This window comes from Limanda limanda, chromosome 13, assembly GCF_963576545.1.
Source record: "Limanda limanda chromosome 13, fLimLim1.1, whole genome shotgun sequence".
Lineage (NCBI taxonomy): Eukaryota > Metazoa > Chordata > Actinopteri > Pleuronectiformes > Pleuronectidae > Limanda > Limanda limanda.
In genome coordinates, this window is record NC_083648.1 from 19,179,939 (window position 1) to 19,198,755 (window position 18,817).

Genomic DNA, 18,817 nt, shown 5'->3' on the forward strand with positions numbered 1-18,817 from the left:
GACATCACATCAGTTTCTATGCGATGAGTCATTACTCAGGATGGAAGTAAATTACTTCATGGGCTCACGCTGCTTTTCCACCCTCGCCAGCTCATTTGCGTCTTTGACTTTGTCTTAGATGTTGCAGACAGAATGATATCTCTTTAGAAAATTATTTCAAATAAATACTGTTAATTATAATGTGATTCCTTAATTTTTGACGTTCAAATTAATATCAATTCATTCATATTTGAGCCATTGAAAGTATTTTTACATTGTTTTTATTCCTACAATAATATATTATTATTTCCTACATAGATATATTTTTTCCAATTAGCTTTCACCACGATTGCTTCACGTAGCACTCGAATTATTCATCATGAGTCGTAATTCCACCTAGAGTGACGTCACGTGAAGGCTGGGTTGGTTCATATTCACCGTTGCCAAGAGACGGTCCGCCGACTCGGGATGTCAGACGTTGTGAATCGCAGTGTGAACTCTGGAACCTCATCTCTGGCCTCTGATTGGCCAGCGGGCAGTTACAGCAGTTTATGTGTGAGTGTGTGTGGCAGCAGTAGCAGGCGTTAGCATCACACCAACTGACAATGTTCGGGATGTTCACGAGAAGCAGTGATTTTTTTACTCTGTATTCAACACACCAGCAGCGGAGCAGACCTCGGAGAGAAAAAGCTCAATTAGTGTAACTGTCAGCAAAACCGGCCAGTTTATGCAGACTGTTTTATTCTTTTATTTTAGGGTTGGGCTATATATTGTTCTTATGTTCAACTACGGTTTGGGTTATTTTCGTTGTCTTTTACACGTAGCGACTCCCCTCGCATAGTTACCTGCAGCAAAGGAGCGGACGGTTTTATTCGACACACCTGATCCCTCGTTTCCGCCCCAGTGCAATAAAATACCTGCCGTCAGCCCGGAACAGATAGGAAACCAAACCGGACGCCAGCTTTGCGGCATTTCTCGGACAGAACCATCCAAACAACTTTAGCTTAACACCCCTCGCCAAGCGGAACGAGGTAAGGAAGCTGGTCCCATTTACTTTGCTGCGGGTAGTGCGGAAGGGAGTCGCTGTCACGTTAACGAGTCAGATGTCTCACGTGGCGATTTGTTTGTTCATTGTATTTTAACGTTCGTGTTTGGTTTTAATGATTAAAATCTTTGTAGTTTGTAACTGTCATTACAGTTTTACGGTGTCACTACGGCAAACCAGATGTGAGAATAAAGAGCCGTGTAACATCAGTTCAAGAGACTCAGCGTTTGTGTGGAGAAGCGGGGGGCCGTTACAATTAGTGAGCAGGGTGAGGATGACTGTCCCTGCGGGAGAGGGATGAAGATGTCACCTCTGCTGTGGCGAGTGCTGTCAGTGTGGCTCTGTGTCGCTGTGCTCTCCCGGTGAGTTTGAATCGAGTGTGAACACGGTGCTGTTTGTTCACCAACAGAAGTGTGGGGTTTGATACAAAGGAGACAAAGACAGAAGAGAAACTTAACACTTGCTAGAAAAAAATACAGAAGCAAAAATCGCTAAAGGTAAAGAACATTATTGTCTTCAAGAGACTTTTCTCACTAGAGGCAATAGCATGTTTCAAACAAGAGACAAAATAGGGTGAGCAATATGTAACTTGTTTTAGGCGTGTGTATGTATTTCCCTGACTCTGTGAGTCTATGAATATTTCTATAATCTGAGCTTCTTTCCCAAATGTATCATGAAGTGACCTGTATCAGGACAAAATGACTGAATGATTATGATCCCCTTCATCATGTAGGTACCCTAGTTGCTATGTTGGTTGCAAAGAGTCGCCCCAAGAGGCCCAGAGGACCATGTCCCCACAGGACGTCAGTTCGGAGGAAGAGTTGGGGGAGAACACTCCTCATGAAAAGGTAGCGTCTGTTGAACAGTACTATACTACAACAAAAGTCATTACCAGGAAGTTCCACCGGCTGCTATTTGAGATCACTCATGTGACCATACACATTATACATGTTTTATAGACACATTTCAGATTGAGTGTGTGTGCGTGTGTTTTTCTCCAGGTTGAGGAGAGCTGGGTCTTACCTGCCCAGTCCTTGTCTGACAATGAGCTGCTGTTAGAAGATAATCATCAAAACGAGGAGCAGACAACACAGCACATGGTCAAAAAAGAACAAGATTCAGAGGTATAGTTATAAAATGTATATACAATTTAAATTAGGTGTCGGACATTCAGATCCAAGCTTAACACAACAGATGATTTCCGTGTAAGGGACCTGTTTATTGTTGTACCTGATTTTTTTTAGATGTGGTGGCTGCCTTAGCATCACAAAATATTCAGACCTGGACAAGTGATCAGATGCTTTATTCCATCCAGTTATTGTATTGATCCTTCTGGAACATTTCCCGATTGAGGTGTTTGTTAGATCGGTCCAGCTCTGGCTAATGGACTAATCGTTAAAACATTTCACCCGACAGCTTAAGTATCTCTCTGTTTTTCCATCAGGCCTTGGAAGTGCAAGTGTCCAGTATTGAGGCAGAAAAGGAGGCAGTCAAGGAAATGTCACAATCAGAGCAAGAACCTGAGCCAAACTCAGAAAATCCAAATCATGACACCTCTGTTGTTCAAGAGCATGATTCACCTGCTCTGCTCCCATCATCTGACCCTGTCTCTGGTTTTTCCGCTGAGCTTAATGACAATCCCAGCATCATCAAGCTTCAAGACAGTGTCACAAAAAGGTATAGATTATCTAATGAATTCATTTAAATCTGTCAGCTCTCTGTAAAAATGTATGATTGGATTTCACCCAGTGAGAAGAACAAGGTACTTTTAAAATGTTTCTTTGTCACAGATGGCTACCCTGTAAGTGCAATAATTTAAACAGGTTGCACATTTTTTCATTTCAGTGTTTTAGAGGATGAATCTGAAGAAGCTGCACCTGATGTTGTTGAATCTGAGCTGCCTCCTGCTGACTGTGAAGAAGAAGACAATCCGTATGACTATGATAGGTGGGTACTTTCATCTAGAAAAATGTCAACATAATGTTTCTTGCATTTTTGTCAAGTGTTTTTGAGTATTATTCTGTTTCAAAGATCAGTATAACTCTTTGTAACAAGGCCACAATGTTTTTTTTCTGTTTCCACAGCAGTCCTCCGATTGTTCTGGAGAACACTTCCAATGTTCACACTGCAGGTACTAAAACCCACACTGACCCTCCTCTGACACCTTCAGTCGGAGACAGCACGCAGCCTCTGGAAGTCAACACATCACATGTGGTGAGCGAGCAGGTAAAACAGACACGGACACAGTGTGAGCTATTTCCAGAGGAAGCTGTCCCAGCTCTCATTGTCTCATTATCTCATTACCTCATTATCTTTGACAGGACCTGAGCTCCCCTGTCACCACAGAAACGGATCCCAGTGTGAACAGCAAGGACCCAGAGGACATCCCTACTTTTGATGAGTGGAAGAGAAAGATGATGGAGGTGGAGAAAGAGAAGAGTAGGTTTACATATTAAAACATATTAAATGTTTGTACTTCAAACCCCAAAACTATATTTAATGAAACTGAGTGTAAAGATTGAATATTATTTAAAGTTTTATTAAAACTCTTGTTGTGTTTTTTTCCTCCTTAGCGCTGTCTACTCACCCCTCTAACAATGGTGGTTCTCATACACTGAAGAAGGCCCAGAAGAACTTTAATAACTATGCCTCAGTGGAATGTGGAGCCAAGCTCCTTGGTGCTAACCCAGAAGCTACGGTACTGTGTGTGTATAAATGTTAGGGTTGCAATCATAAAGGGTTTAATAACTGGGCACCGATATCCATGTTTCACGGAGGAATAACACACGCAGCCGCCATCGGTGTTTAACCTGAACCGGAAGTGATTCACTTTATTGCGCACGCTCCAGACATTTCATATTAAAGCATAGACTTCAGTATAAGGGCAATTATTAACAGAAACCTAACAATAAAACGATATCCTGCTAATGAATATGCTTGCTCTATTGGATGTTGAACGAATGACACATACAAAATGATATTGCTTTGTTTCATACAGAGTACTTCAGGGATATTGAATGAAAACATGGACTCGTACATGTTAAACCCCTGTAGTAACAAGATGTGGTAAGTCGAATTTTTACATCACCTGCTAACCACATTTGTAACCTGATATTATTTATTTTTCCATCTGATTTGTCATTGTGTGCTTCATGTTCTCTCTCGCTCAGGTTCATCTGTGAGCCCATCCAGGTGAAACAGCTGGACATTGCAAACTTTGAACTATTTTCCTCTACTCTCAAAGACTTTCTGGTCTCCATTAGTAGGTAGGCATTGCAGCTACTCAATGTGACACAGTATGGAACTATTTCTCTTATTCATTCAGTAGTTTTTAAAGCTTCTTTTAGTTACTTACCTCTTCATCTGACATATATAAAATGTAAATGATAAAAACCAGGCCTCACTTAATTGTTTACACCTGCTCCTCCAGATACCCAACAAATAACTGGTTAAAACTGGGAACCTTTCAACTCAGGAATGAGCGCACAGTCCAGAGCTTCGTATTAGATGTGCATCCCTATGCTAAATATGTGAAGGTGAACACAAATATTTGGACAAATGGTTGGAACTTTGACATGCGATGGCACAACTGATATGCTTTATGCAAAGCACAGAGTTTTTGGTGTCAGCAGAAATACTTCTCTTAGAAAACTGTACAGTGGTGCAACTCTCTCCATTACAACATATGATCTTGGATGAGCTTGACAGGCAAATGTAGAAATAAATTCCACTGTTTCAAATTTTTTTATAGCATTGACTTTGCTCATGGTATACAATGTAATTCATTATAGCACACTTACTTACAAAAGGGAAATCTATATAAGCTACAATTTCAGATTTTATATTTACTTTAACCAGGCAGTTCCTGGCAGTTTTCTGTTTCTTATGCCTACTGGTGTGGTTATCTTAAACTTGCTGTGCTACTTGCTAACCCCAAATACTCTACAACCTTTTCAAATGATCAATAATATTCCAGCAGGTGATCCAACATGTCCTGTACTGAGATGTTTCTTTTATTTCCTCATGCAGTACCTTGTTGCCATTCAGTCCACTGGAGTTTAACTTTAACCCTTTCTTTTAAATTCACAACAAAACAAAACAGCTTTGCTTTGCTTTGCTTTGCTGTTTGTTCGTAACATGCCCATCCACTGCTGAGTGCTGATTTGCGTGGGGTGTTATGCAGCACATTTCACATGATCATAACCTCTGAATCATTTTTGCATTTGGTTTTAGGTTGAGTTGGTCTCTCACTTTGGCGCTGAACATTTCTGTCCCCTCAGTCTCATAAGGTACGTAACAAATAAGGAAACAGAAATATAAAATGACACATTTTCGACTTTTACTTTAGAAAGCTGGCCAAAAATGTTTTTACCCTAAAGCAAACATGACAATTAAAACAAAATGTAGCTTGTACCAAGTTAAGTATGTGTTATACTGTTATGGTCCTACCTTTGTTGCCTGTGTGTATATTTTTGTTATATTTTTTATGTAATTTAATAACAATTTAAATCATTCAGCTTGGAGTCTGTTCTCCAAATGATAGCTTGTTGCATACTGCATGAGCTGTAGATGGTGTCAAGTAATATTGTGTAATATTTGGCATGTGGGCTCAAGGGATTCAGCTCACACTTATCATTACACTATAAAGCCCGAGGTGGCTACACATGGAACTAGTGCATACATGTTAACTGTAGAGTTATTATTGAAACTTACACATATATAACAACTGTTCATTATAGTAGTTATTTAGAAAGAAGGAAATGTTCATGTTGCCTGCTCTGGGGAAATTACTCAACAACAGAAATCAAACACTAATTTGCTGCTTAGCATTAACACCGTTTTACAATTTCTACATCATTTTTTTGATTTACTTTTGCTGCCAGGGTGTTTGGGACGAGCATGTTAGAAGAGTACGAGGAGATAGCTGAACCCTAAGAAAGACCAGATGATCAGGAAGATGACCTGGGTAAGCACTGAAAACAATACAGCTGGGAATGTTTTACATATGTGATCGTGAGAACAAGACAGGTGGTACTGCTGAACAAGATACACACAGTACAACCTGTCTGATACAGTTTTTTTAAGTAGTGTTTACATAGTGTAGTTTAAGAGATCAATGTGTTTTAATAAGGGATCTACCTCCTACAGATAACCCATCTGAATACGCAGACCAGATATCCAAGAATCCAATCGGATCAGCAAAAGGTAAGTCTGGCTGAAAGGGATTTCTACTGCATATAGACCTGTAGACCTGTATCACTGTATTAACTTGTTACTCTGCTGTTTTCATTTTCTTTTCAGTTTTCATTCTGAACATGGTCAATAACATTGCTGTCAATGTTCTCGGTGGAGGCCCAGAGATGCAAGGTAAGAGCCCCACAGTCAGCTGGACCTCTGTGCTCACTTGCAGCTCAAATGTTTTATAAAGGAAATACAGTCACTACTTTATGTTTCCAAAAAGTAAAAATCTTTGCTCATTACTTCTTAACAGTTTGTGAATGGTTATAATTGATGCAGCAAGACTAAATGTTTCATTTCTTGTTTGTATAGTATATATGTATAGTCAATTTATCATCCCAGGAAGTGAACATGATTGAGCCATGACTCAAACTGCCGCTACAGATCCTACTTCAGTGTGAGTACCTGTCAAGAGTTTTATAACATCACCTATAGCTTCCACTTCCACATATAATAAACAGTTTAACTGTTCTCCATTAATTGAACATGCAGCTACATAGCTTTAAAATACAAATGTCATTTCAGAGGTGAGTGATATGGCCTTGATTAACAAATGCTTTATGACTTGTATAAAGTCTGCATAGAAAACTACAGTAAAACTGAGAACACACCTGTGCAATATAACTACATTTTAAATTATTCAAAACTGTAATTTCAAACTTTTTTTTAAATTAAAGTGATCGTATGTATAATTTCAAAACAAAGTGCTTAGATAGACTACAACATCAAAAGTCAGTTCACCTGCGATCCATGCAATCAAATATGTAATTCAAGTTAAGGCTAAATGCACGAACAAGACTTTCAAATGACCTATGAACCCTACAGTTTTTTCTTTTTGTGGCTCAGGTTATATATAATACAGGGCTTCTTACCGAGGGGCTCAAACAGGGCTCCTCCTAGTATCCCCAGGTAAAGGCAGCCCAACACACAGCATGTTCTTCTGATATTTTTATGAAAGTAGGGGTATTTTACCCAAAGTAGATGTTTACAATGATATGATGTGTGCTGATTCAAGCGAAAGGAAAATAAATGCTTCAATATTTTATTGAGGTAGAATGGTGTGACATGTTACAAGTAGAGAGCAGGCATTTTCTTTTACAGCTCCAATTTCATCCCCCAGGCCATAAGACTTTTAAACTCCTCTGAACTGCAATAACTCCACCATACCAGCACCCTGGCATATTTGCATATTTGCACCAGCACCGTAATAAGCATATTTGAATATTTGCACTACTGCACAAATTGTACTATTGTTGTTTTATTTTTCTCTTCATCTGTAAGGATATATATTTAGATATATATATTTTATTTTCTATTTTAAATTTTTGATATTCTAATTTATTCTATTTTATTGGACCATTAGCTATTACTGAGCATTGCTTAAAGAGAGCCTGTGAACCAAGTATTTCATTGCCAGCGACTGCTTCATGTTATCTCTGTGCATTTGACAATAAAAATCTTGAATCTTGAATCTTAACAAGGTGGTTATCTATACCCACTTTACAGCAATCAAATTCCACTCAAGACCCAATTACAGGAGTAAAGTAGCAAAAAGTAATATCAATGAAGGGAACTATTTAAATTGGTGTAATCCATGAATAATCATAAATGGAAAAACACAGAGAAAACAACCGTCCTGGCCTAAACAGAACACAATGCATGCACAATCCAAGGGATCCAATGTGGGGTGTGGCCTTGAGTGTTAGGCTTAGGGTGAAGGCTAACCACAAAGTCAATCAAGAGCAATAGAGTGTCGTGTAGCCCTCCTTCTGAATCCGATTTATAATATGAATACGGAACCTTGAAATTAAAAACATGTAAAAACTGACGATTAACCTTTTCTCTCCTCGTTTTTTTTTTTTAATTCCATAGCCGGCGGCCCCCTCCGTCTCCTACATGACAAGCCCCACCATAATCCTCCAGTGAGGGTTCCTCTCCTCTTCTCCCTCTGCCAACCTCATCCCTCCTCTCTTAGCCGTGGCTCTGCTGTCCTGTTCTCTCCTTAGTGCAGACACTGTCTTTGACCCCCCCCTTTGACCCTCGATTTCCTGCCAGGTGACGGTGTTCATATATGTATGTACAGTATGGTACTTGTCTTGTGGTGTATGTATATGTCGATTGTTGCTCGCCTGTGGTCCAGGTTTGGTTAGCAGACCCACTACCCACCAGTCCCTGGGACCTTTACCATCTATCTAGCTATATATATATATATATATATATATATATATATATATATATATATATATATATATATATATATAACTAAGGTTTTGTATGTGACAGCATGCAGACTGTATATTTTAGAACACAAAGAACGTTAATCGTAGTACAGTATGTTTTTTTATCCTGTTCTATTGACTTAGTATTGATTATACTCTTTTTAAAATATTTGTATTGTTATTTTAGCTTTTAAAATATATTCCGTGAGTAATCACTGGCATCGTTTATATCAATTTTTTGTATAATTCTTGGCTTATGGCCTTTAGACGAGTGTACATATGAAAGGTGTTGTAGAATTGAGTAAAGAGCGCTCTCTGGTGGCATTGTGTGGAAACTGAACCCAACTTTTCCATGACTCACTCATTTACTACCGCTGCAATAGAGAAAGCAAATACGTGTAACACAGACTCTGATTCGAACAATTCTGATTGATATCTTATAGATCAGTGAATTTTATGTGATATCACCTCTTCATCTTCTTATAGCTTGTAAATGACATAATTTGATGGCAAATAAAATGTTAATTTTAAAAAACAGAATTTCTGTTTTTATTGTTATGTATTTTAAAGATGAAGTATACAAAACTAAAGTGGACAGGCACAACAACTCTGGAACAACCTGTCTGGGGAAATCAGCTGAGTCAGTGATCTCCTTTTCTCCATTGCTTTGGCTAATTTCACAAAACAGAAATGACATTCTCAAAACAACACGTGCAAACCTCCAAACCACTGGGCACTTGTTCACAACAGATTGGAATATCTCATTCCTATAATCAAATTGCAATTGTATTAGCACATCCTTGCACATGACAAGTACAATTGCCTAGAGCTTGCACAAATTTCAAATGATTTAGCACACCTTTGCAAACGGTTAGGTACAATTGCCTTCAGTTAGCCCAATTACCAATTGAATATATCTTGCTGGTCTAAACTGAATGTTGCTTCTCAGTCAAGTGGCTGTTCTCTCCAGAACATGTTGGCATAATTTCCTTGTGTACATCATCACCTGCACATTAGTTCACTCCACTGTCAAAATCTTTCAGGCACATAATACCATGAAAAACATCATGGTATATACTGTAATATGGATCTCTTGGATCATCGGCTTAATTTCCAGGTGCAACTAGAACTTTACTAATCAAGGGGGAGTTTCAAACATCCAATCACTAATCACACAGTCAGTTTAGTTAGCTGACAGGTGCTATCCAGGAGTATAAATGCTTCCATCAAATATCTAGTTTGACCAAGTTCAGTACAATTTATGAACATGGAAGCACCTGGCCAGGGAAACGACCTAGGGCAACTGCCTGCTCGAGGAAGAGGAGGAAAAAGAAGAGGAAGAGGAGCAAGGGTGCGTGGTGGTGAAGAAGGGGGAAGAGGCCGAGGAGAACGAAGACAACAAGCTGTGCCAGATGAAATTCGGGCTACACTTGTGGCCCATGTAAAGCAGTGTTGTGCACTATGCCTAGTATATTGTACAGTGTTGTGCGTTGTATATCATTATGACCTGTTAGCAGTGGAGCATAGAGCCCAGTTTATTGAACTTGCAGAGAACACAAAACATTTCCATGTAATTTGATGTATGATTCAAGTGCATAACCAATTTACAGTAATATTTTCTTTACTGTATTGTAGAGAATAATGGAGCTGGAAGCGAATGAGACCCCTTACACCCTCATGTGGATGAATGAGGGATATTTCTACTGACAAAACATCTAAACATTTTGACCTGTAGTGTTTACACAATGCCAAAGGGACTTTTCATTTTGGGGGCACTGACTATTTGTATGAGAAAAGGATTTAGTTTTGACTGATGAGTTGTCTGTTTAGGGAGAGATATAACCTTTTGCAGGTGTGCCATGGAGTTTTACTGAACCATCTAGGTTATTTTGGCAAATGTATTTAAAGCTTTGAGAATGTCCATCTTTTTCTGAGAGATTAACCACAGCAACCGAGAAGGAAGTTTTCATTTTGGGGGCACTGACTATTTATATGAGAAAATGATTTGGTTTTGAAGCTTGAGTTAACTGTTTCAGGTGAGATATGACCTTTTAAAGGTGATCTTATAGTTGTGCTGAACCATATAGGCTATTTTGCCAATTGCACTTAGAGCTCTGAGAATGTCATTTCTGTTTCGTGAAATGAGCCAAAGCAATGGAGAAAAACTGTAATACAGAGAGACTTTCCTGATTTTTACATGCATTTTAATTATTAGGGCCTGAGCACCGACAGGGCGATGCCCTATTGAAATTGACATGAATATTATTATTCTCTACACGTTGCGTGTTATAACGAACTCCTCCTAGAGCTTTCATTAGACCAACTTAAAATTCTGTGACGGTCATCTGAAAACATGGAGATTAAAACCACATTGATTTTTGAGTTTTCTTAACAGGGTGTGGCTGTGGCTTTGATGGCTGTGATGGCTTCGATGGCTTCGATGGCTTCGATGGCTTTGATGGTTTCGATGGCGCGTTAACACGCCATCAAAGCACGAGGTTGTTGTAGATTCCTCTGATGTCTAAGATGTTGCAGACAAATGCTAAGTCTTTATAGGATTTTTTTCAAATAAGTACTGTTTATTTTAATATATGTGATTCCTTAATTTTGGCTGTTCAAATTAATATTAATTAACTAATATTTGAGCCACATTACTCCATTAGTGAGCAGGGTGGATGAAGATGTCACCTCTGTTATTGTTTCGAATGGTGTCAGTGTGGCTCTGTGTCTATGTGCTCTCCCGGTAAGTTTGGCTCAACAAGTCCCTGTTTGTTCACTTGTACTGGAGGAAGCTGCTGAACTATCCTGAGTAACGCTGCTCCAGGTCCAACATGGTCCAACATGTAGCTTTGTTAGCTTGGGAATTGGTTGGGAAATTTCATCATGTGAGGGAAAAAAGTCGGGGAAATTTAAACTCCAGGAGAACAGCGAGGAAATCGAAAGTATGGGATGCTTATTTGATCATTTATATAATATATCAATAAAATCGTTTAAAATCGATTCTCAGTGTGTCTATTTTCTTTCGCGGTGAGCGAAAAAAATAGAACAGACCTTAAAAACATTGTTGTAGATCGCAAACCGGCCGCGGGGCTTCCCGGCGCTTTGTGTGAACGGCCCGATTAATTAACATGGGCGCGGAAAGGAAGCGACAGCTTTTCAAGGCGCTTTGCCTCACTTCTGCCTCAGGTGTGTCCCTGGGGTTAAAGGACGATTGTGTGACGTTACTGCAGTGGTTAATGATAAATCAGCCCCTCTATTTGCGCCTTAGGCAACCTCCTATGTTGCTATGTCAGGGGCCGCCCCTGGAGGTGGCACCTGGCGGACTCCTGGCTTGTTGTCACTGACCACTAGCAAGGTGTAGCATAGCTGAGTTAGCTAATGAACAAGTTGTTCTTAAACATAAGCTAAGTCATCTGCCTCATTGTTTTTTTTACAGCCTGTCAATTTGGCTAAATAGAATATGAATATAACTTTACATGTTATTTTCATCTGATCAGTAAGTGTGTGGGTGGCAGTTTAAACCCGCTGGAAGACACGTGACTGTAATGACCACAAGATTCCACCTCCACTCACATATCCGCTGTCCCAGCAGCCACAGGGCTGACAATACAAGGATCCGGTTCATCAGCTGTTGACAGGATTTAAGGCCCATTGCGTCAGCCCTGTTGAGAGCTGGAGGTCGTCTGTGGGAATCTGACAGAACACTCACACACACACACACACACAGACACACACACATGGAAGGGGTGATTATGCCGGGTGACTATGTGCTGTAGCCATCATGCTAGAGGACAAGTCACTAAACATAACACGCACCGGCCACTGCTCTTCAGACAGATGAGTGGAGGGATGGAGAAATTATGTAATATGGTATTAAGATCTGCGTGGCCTACTTTCACCAGCTTTGCTTTAGCTAAGTCATTTTACATTAAACCAGTGAGTGATAATATTTTAATGTCTGTTATCTGTGTTGTTGGCACAGAGCAGTCGGGTTAAATATAGAGATACTGTAGTAAAATGGAAGTTGGTTGGTTAATTGACATTTACTGACTTTGCCTCAGCACTCATGTCTGAGGAGCTCAGGTCAGAGTAAGTGTATAAATAGCAGCTGATTAACATTGTGTGTAGTAGCCCTGGTATGATCTGGATTAGCAACTAGCAGACAATCCTGACATCCTGGGTTTTTACAGGACCTTCAAAAGTAAAAAAAAAGTGAATACTCTTTTTGGGCTTCAAAGTCTTAAATATATTAAATTACCTAATAGCTATCAAATACCTTTCGGTAAATCTTAATATGTTGATGTTTATTTAATTCTACTTTTGTCATGCTACACTTTCTGTCCCCTCGATCTGAATACGGTACGTAACAAACAAGGAATTAGTTATATAAAATGGCCCATTTTTGACTTTTACTTTAGAAAGCTGGCAAAAAAATGTTTTTACCCTAAAGCAAACATGACAATTAAAACAAAATGTAGCATGTAGCAAGTTATACTATTATGGTCCTACCTTTTGTGCCTGTGTGTATATTTTTGTTGTTGATTGAGTTGTCTTTTTATTCAATTACCATTTTAATCTATTATTTAAATCTCAAATGACGAATTAAATCAATCAGCTTGGTGTCTGTTCTCCAAATGACAGCTTGTTGCATACTGCATGAGCTGTAGATGGTGTCAAGTAATATTATGTAATATTTGGGATATGGTCTTGTGGGATTCAGCTCAAACTTTGAGCCCGAGGTGGCTACACATGGAACTAGTGCTAGATGTTAACTGTAGATCACTTGCATAATGTAAAGAGAGATCTGGTTGAAGTTTGCACACAAGGAAGTCAGAGTTAATATTGAAATTAAGACATGTGAAACAACTGTTCATTATATTAGTTATTTAGAAAGAAGGAAATGTTCCTGTTGCCTGCTCTGGGGAAATTTCTCATCAACAGAAATCAAACACTAATTTGCTGCTTGGCATTAACACTGTTTTGTATGTTGAAACTACTTCTTGGATGTCTTTCCTGTATATAATGACCTGTTTGTATGTTGGTTGCTTTGAATATAACCCTATGCCCTATTGTGACCGCAGACAATTTGAAATTTGACTTCTACATGTGAATGGTTGTAGAACTTTTGTGATTTACTTTTGCTGCCAGGATGTTTTGGACGAGCATGGTAGAAGAGTACGAGGAGATAGCAGATCCCACAGAAAGACCAGATGATCAGGAAGATGACCTGGGTAAGCATTGAAAATAATACAGCGTGGAATGTTTTACATATGTGATCGCATCAATCGTGAGAACAAGACAGGTGGTACTGCAGAACAAGATACACACAGTACAACCTGTCTGGTACAGTTTGTTTCAGTAGTGCTTACACAGTGTAGTTTAAGAGATCAATGAGTTTTAATAAGGGAACTACCTCAACAACCACATCAAGGTTCTGGCGATGAATATGTCTCAGGGATAGCCAGCTCCAGACCCTGTCACAGAACTTGAGCCCTCTGGTGGCCCTTTAGTCATCACTGAGAATAAAATGGAGGATCTCACTGACGACATCTCTACATCTTCAGGTGGTTACCTGCCTCATCCCTCACCTGCCTCACCATCCCTCCCAGTCTACTATCCAGTGATCCCCAATGATTCAGACGACCGCATCAAGGCCCTGGAGATGGATGTGTCGCTCAATGGACGCTACCTGGAGCTGCTAAGTCAGTGGTGAGGGATGAGGACACACTCTGCTGCTCCTTGTGTATGAACTGAAGGTGATATTAAAGATGTCTTCTTTCATGTTTTGATTAAAGGTACCGTAAGCAGATGGCGGAGATAGAGGAAGCTTTCAAAAACACCTCAAGAGTTGCAAAGGAACAGGTGAGCAATGAATGTTGGTCCAGAAAAGATACTTAGTTTCAGTCTGAGATAGCTGTCCCAAAATTATTCTATCATATTTATTCTGAATTTTTACTAGGCTGAATTTAAAACAAATTGGAGATGTTTTCGTCGACATAGGGATTAAAGGTATGGATCAAATGTTACATGTGAAAAGGGAAACCCGTAGTGACAAACCCACAGGTAATTGTCACTTGATGTTCCTCAGCTCTGTAGAGCACTTTATCTCCTTTATCTCATTGTATTTTCCCCACTTCTCTTTTTACCAGCCTCTTTCCAGCAGCAGCAAGGAGCTGTAAAGGAATTAAAGGTTCAACAATAAATTCCCTGTTTGTCATCTTCCCAGTGCTAAACTGAAAACAAAGTTAGAGAATATAGGTGAACCAAGACGGCAATTTGAAAGTAATCAGATCCCTTTATGTTTTCACATTTTGTGATCTTGGAGCCTTATGTTAAAATAAAACACAAAATTAATGTCCATCAATATATACTCAAAAAGCGACGTCAGACATCTTTTGACCTTCATTATTTGCTATGACATCTGAGAGTTTAGCTCAGGTGCCTACTTTTCCTGATCATGTTTTATACAGTTATTATTATTTATATATATATATTCTACCTTTCTTCATCTTGATATGAGGATACCCATTAATTTGTTTGTTGGACAGGATTTTGAGCGCTTGCATAATGACATTGTCCTTTTTTCCCCATAGGACCTGCGTCAGATTGAGTCCATTCAGTTGCTGCAGGGCCTTCTGGAGAATGTGACTAAGCTGGTTCTCAACCTGTCAGACAGAGTGAGCCAGCTGGAGAATGAGGTAGATACAACACTCCAGGCATAAAGCCTTCATGTGTGAACAGGAGTATTTCATGTGGGGATTAAACAGAGTAAATTTGGTCAATTTTTATGGGACCACGTCATTCGGATGTGCCAGAACTTTTGCACACTAGGTGGTGACGCATTGTTTCCTTTATTTAACCAGGAAGGGCCTACTACGATAGAATATCTGCTCTGCCACGGAGTCGCGGTCAAGATGGGCAGCAAAATGTTTTTTAAAGTGTCAAGAGGGGGAAGGATTTGAGGTTGAGACTGACTTGCAGTTCATTCCAAGCTTGTGGAGCCTTAAAGGAGAGGGCAGATTTATCCAGCTCTATTCGGGTGGATAGCGACTTCAGGGGAATGTTATATTATGATTTAGTGCTAAAGTTACTGGAGCAGACTAGATACTGTGATGATTTACACAGGGAAGCTTTTGCCTAGAAAATAAATATATGGATACCTCTCCATAGAGTGAATTCCGTTGAACCCTTTCATATAAATACAGTGCTATACAGAGACCTCAACCAAGTTGGTTTTTCAGTTCAACTTCCAATTTATTTAGAGTCTGGATTTTTGTTGTGTGTTTCTTTCACCTAATTTGTAACATCACATATTTCCTCTGTTTTGCTAATGCTGTAAACTGTTACCTAGGTGTCTGACAGGCAGAACTACCTGCTGCTGTTTCTGGCGCTGTGTGTGTGGCTCGGCCTGTTGCTGTGTGCAAACCACTGCTGCATCTCCACGATTCCCCCAGCCACAGAACCAGAGGCTCCCATACCCAAGAGCAACACCTACTGCAGCCCTGAAAGGTGGGTTAACAACTGTACAATGTACTTCAGTCAGTCATAGTCAGTCATGGGATATTTTTCTTTTTGATACAACATGGCAAAGACAGGGGATGTGTAGAAGCAGAGCGGCATCTCCAAATGGGCTTTTAAAGCAAATAGGAAGTAGTTACAGTGCCTTGAATTATATTAGTTATTTAGAAAGAAGGAAATGTTCCTGTTGCCTGCTCTGGGGAAATTTCTCATCAACAAAAATCAAACACTAATTTGCTGCTTGGCATTAACACTGTTTTGTATGTTGAAACTACTTCTTGGATGTCTTTCCTGTATTCAATGACCTGTTTGTATGTTGGTTGCTTTGAATATAACCCTATGCCCCATTGAGACCGCAGAAAATTTGAAATTTGACTTCTACATGTGAATGGTTGTAGAATTTTTGTGATTTACTTTTGCTGCCAGGATGTTTGGGACGAGCATGGTAGAAGAGTACGAGGAGATAGCAGATCCCTCAGAAAGACCAGATGATCAGGAAGATGACCTGGGTAAGCACTGAAAATAATACAGCGTGGAATGTTTTACATATGTGATCGCATCAATCGTGAGAACAAGACAGGTGGTACTGCAGAACAAGATACACACAGTACAACCTGTCTGGTAAAGTTTGTTTCAGTAGTGTTTACACAGTGTAGTTTAAGAGATCAATGTGTTTTAATAAGGGAACTACCTCAAAAACCGCATCAAGGTTCTGGCGATGAATATGTCTCAGGGATAGCCAGCTCCAGACCCTGTCACAGAGCTTGAGCCCTCTGGTGGCCCTTTAGTCATCACTGAGAATAAAATGGAGGATCTCACTGATGACATCTCTACATCTTCAGGTGGTAACCTGCCTCATCCCTCACCTGCCTCACCATCCCTCCCACACTTCTATCCAGTGAACCCCAATGACTCAGAGCAGAACAGCAACCTGATGCACGGCTCCAGTCAGAAGGAGGCTGTGTTCATGACACTCAACAACTGCATCAAGGCCCTGGAGATGAATGTGTCGCTCAATGGACGCGACCTGGAGCAGCGAAGTCAGAGGTGAGGGATGAGGACACACTCTGCTGCTCCTTGTGTATGAACTGAAGCTGATATTAAAGATGTCTTCTTTCATGTTTTGATTAGAGGTACCGTAAGCAGATGGCGGAGATTCAGAAAGCTTTCAAAAACACCTCAAGAGTTGCAAAGGAACAGGTGAGCAATGAATGTTGGTCCAGAAAAGATACTTAGTTTCAGTCTGAGATAGCTGTCCCAAAATTATTCTATCATATTTATTTTGAATTTTTACTATAGCTTCCATCCATTAATCCACTTAATCGATACAAGTATTCATCAGAAACGTCGCAGATGGATCACAACGTCAAAACATGCCGTTTTTTTGTCTTTTCATAACAGGCAGTTATCTTCTGGTGATGAGACGGGCTTGAGGAGGAGGACGTTTGGAGTGAACGTTGCCCTCTCAGGTCCTGTCTGACAGAAGAGAAGAGACGAACTTACAAAGCCTCCACTTCTCCTCACTCACTGCAAAAGTCTTTCTTAAAGAGCATGAATGTTCATTTCTGTAGCCACAGGAAGCCTTAAGCTCCACGATGAGACTGTCCCTTCACTCTCACTGTTCACTTTTGTTCTCTGTTCATGTTCTCTGTTTCGTTCCTATCTGACCTTTTTGTATTTGTTATACTTCAAGTCAAATAAATGTCTTCCCGGCTTACGATTAAAGCTTTTCTCTTGTGTTTGGAAATATTGTAGCATAGCCTGATGTTTTCAGGTTTATTTGAAGCTTCCCTAAACAACACCTTAAGAGCGTATGCCACATTTAACACACATTGACTCATTTTGTTGAAGACATTTCTGTCTCTAAAACATTTTTCTTACTTTTTTGTTTCTTCTTTTTATCTAATTTAGAATCTTTAGCCAATAAGTTGCTTCAAGCTATTGCTTGAAGGTCTGACGCAACTTATCATACTTTTCCTTTTGTCAGTTTCATCTTCAGAGTAAAAGCAGAGTAACCCTGAGGAACTATAGGTTGTCAGAGCATCCACGTGACTGCTGTTCTTTCAGCAGGTCGATGATCCCCTCCTCTCAGCCTCAGGAGTGTTGTTCTGTTACTGACCCTGAGTCCTGGGGGAGAGTAATGTTCTCCTCATCCATCAGAGAACACAACATTATGAAACAGCTTTTTATTGTTGACTTGTATTAGTCTGCTTGTATTGTTATACCACTCCAGTGCCTGCTCAGAACATAGCTGTGGAATGGGCTGTTTGTTTGAGCTGTGGTGATGTAATTTGGAGCTCTCTCACTGAAACTGTAACAGTGACCTGTGGTAATTGATCTGTGTCAAGTTAAGACCTGCTACAGGACTCAGCCCATAGAACAGTGAAGCTGCACATATAGCTGATCACCTGTAATTCAGTGAGCAGCATTCTAAATATTGTAGTAGACACGCATGATCCGGACACAACTTGACAATTTAACACACGTCAACATGTCAATGTGTGAATTAAAAATATACAGTGTGGAGTGATTATTAATATTGTGATTTGATGGTTAAATGTAAGACACTGCTCCACTTACATGAGAGAGCCCCAAAATGTGAGGAAAACATAAGTAATCAATCGGCAAAGATAAATCCGGATTAAGCCGAACAGTGCCAGCTACATTTGAAAATCTAAACAACTTAAAGCATGAGCAAACTGTTGAATGCCACTGATTTCACAATTTAGCATTTCCATGCAAAGTCAAATGAGCAAATACTGCCTAATGACAACAAATATGTAGTGATTGTGAATATTGTATTGGATATGTTGATACT

At 39.7% G+C, this 18,817-nt stretch overlaps 1 protein-coding gene across 1 annotated transcript; it reads left to right on the forward strand.

The window, feature by feature from the left end:
• Positions 1-1,321: 1,321 nt before the first annotated feature.
• LOC133017543 (SUN domain-containing ossification factor-like) lies at positions 1,322-17,631 on the forward strand. The gene is given in 22 exon segments (XM_061083651.1): positions 1,322-1,386; positions 1,758-1,872; positions 2,026-2,148; positions 2,469-2,701; positions 2,870-2,971; positions 3,109-3,250; positions 3,346-3,463; positions 3,598-3,722; positions 4,023-4,090; positions 4,195-4,290; positions 4,455-4,560; positions 5,258-5,313; positions 5,908-5,990; positions 6,173-6,229; positions 6,326-6,391; positions 6,588-6,621; positions 13,630-13,712; positions 13,947-14,190; positions 14,277-14,343; positions 15,075-15,179; positions 15,833-15,990; positions 17,401-17,631. Coding segments are annotated over 22 exon segments (2,325 nt in total). The 3' UTR covers positions 17,480-17,631.
• The last annotated feature ends 1,186 nt before the right edge of the window (positions 17,632-18,817 follow it).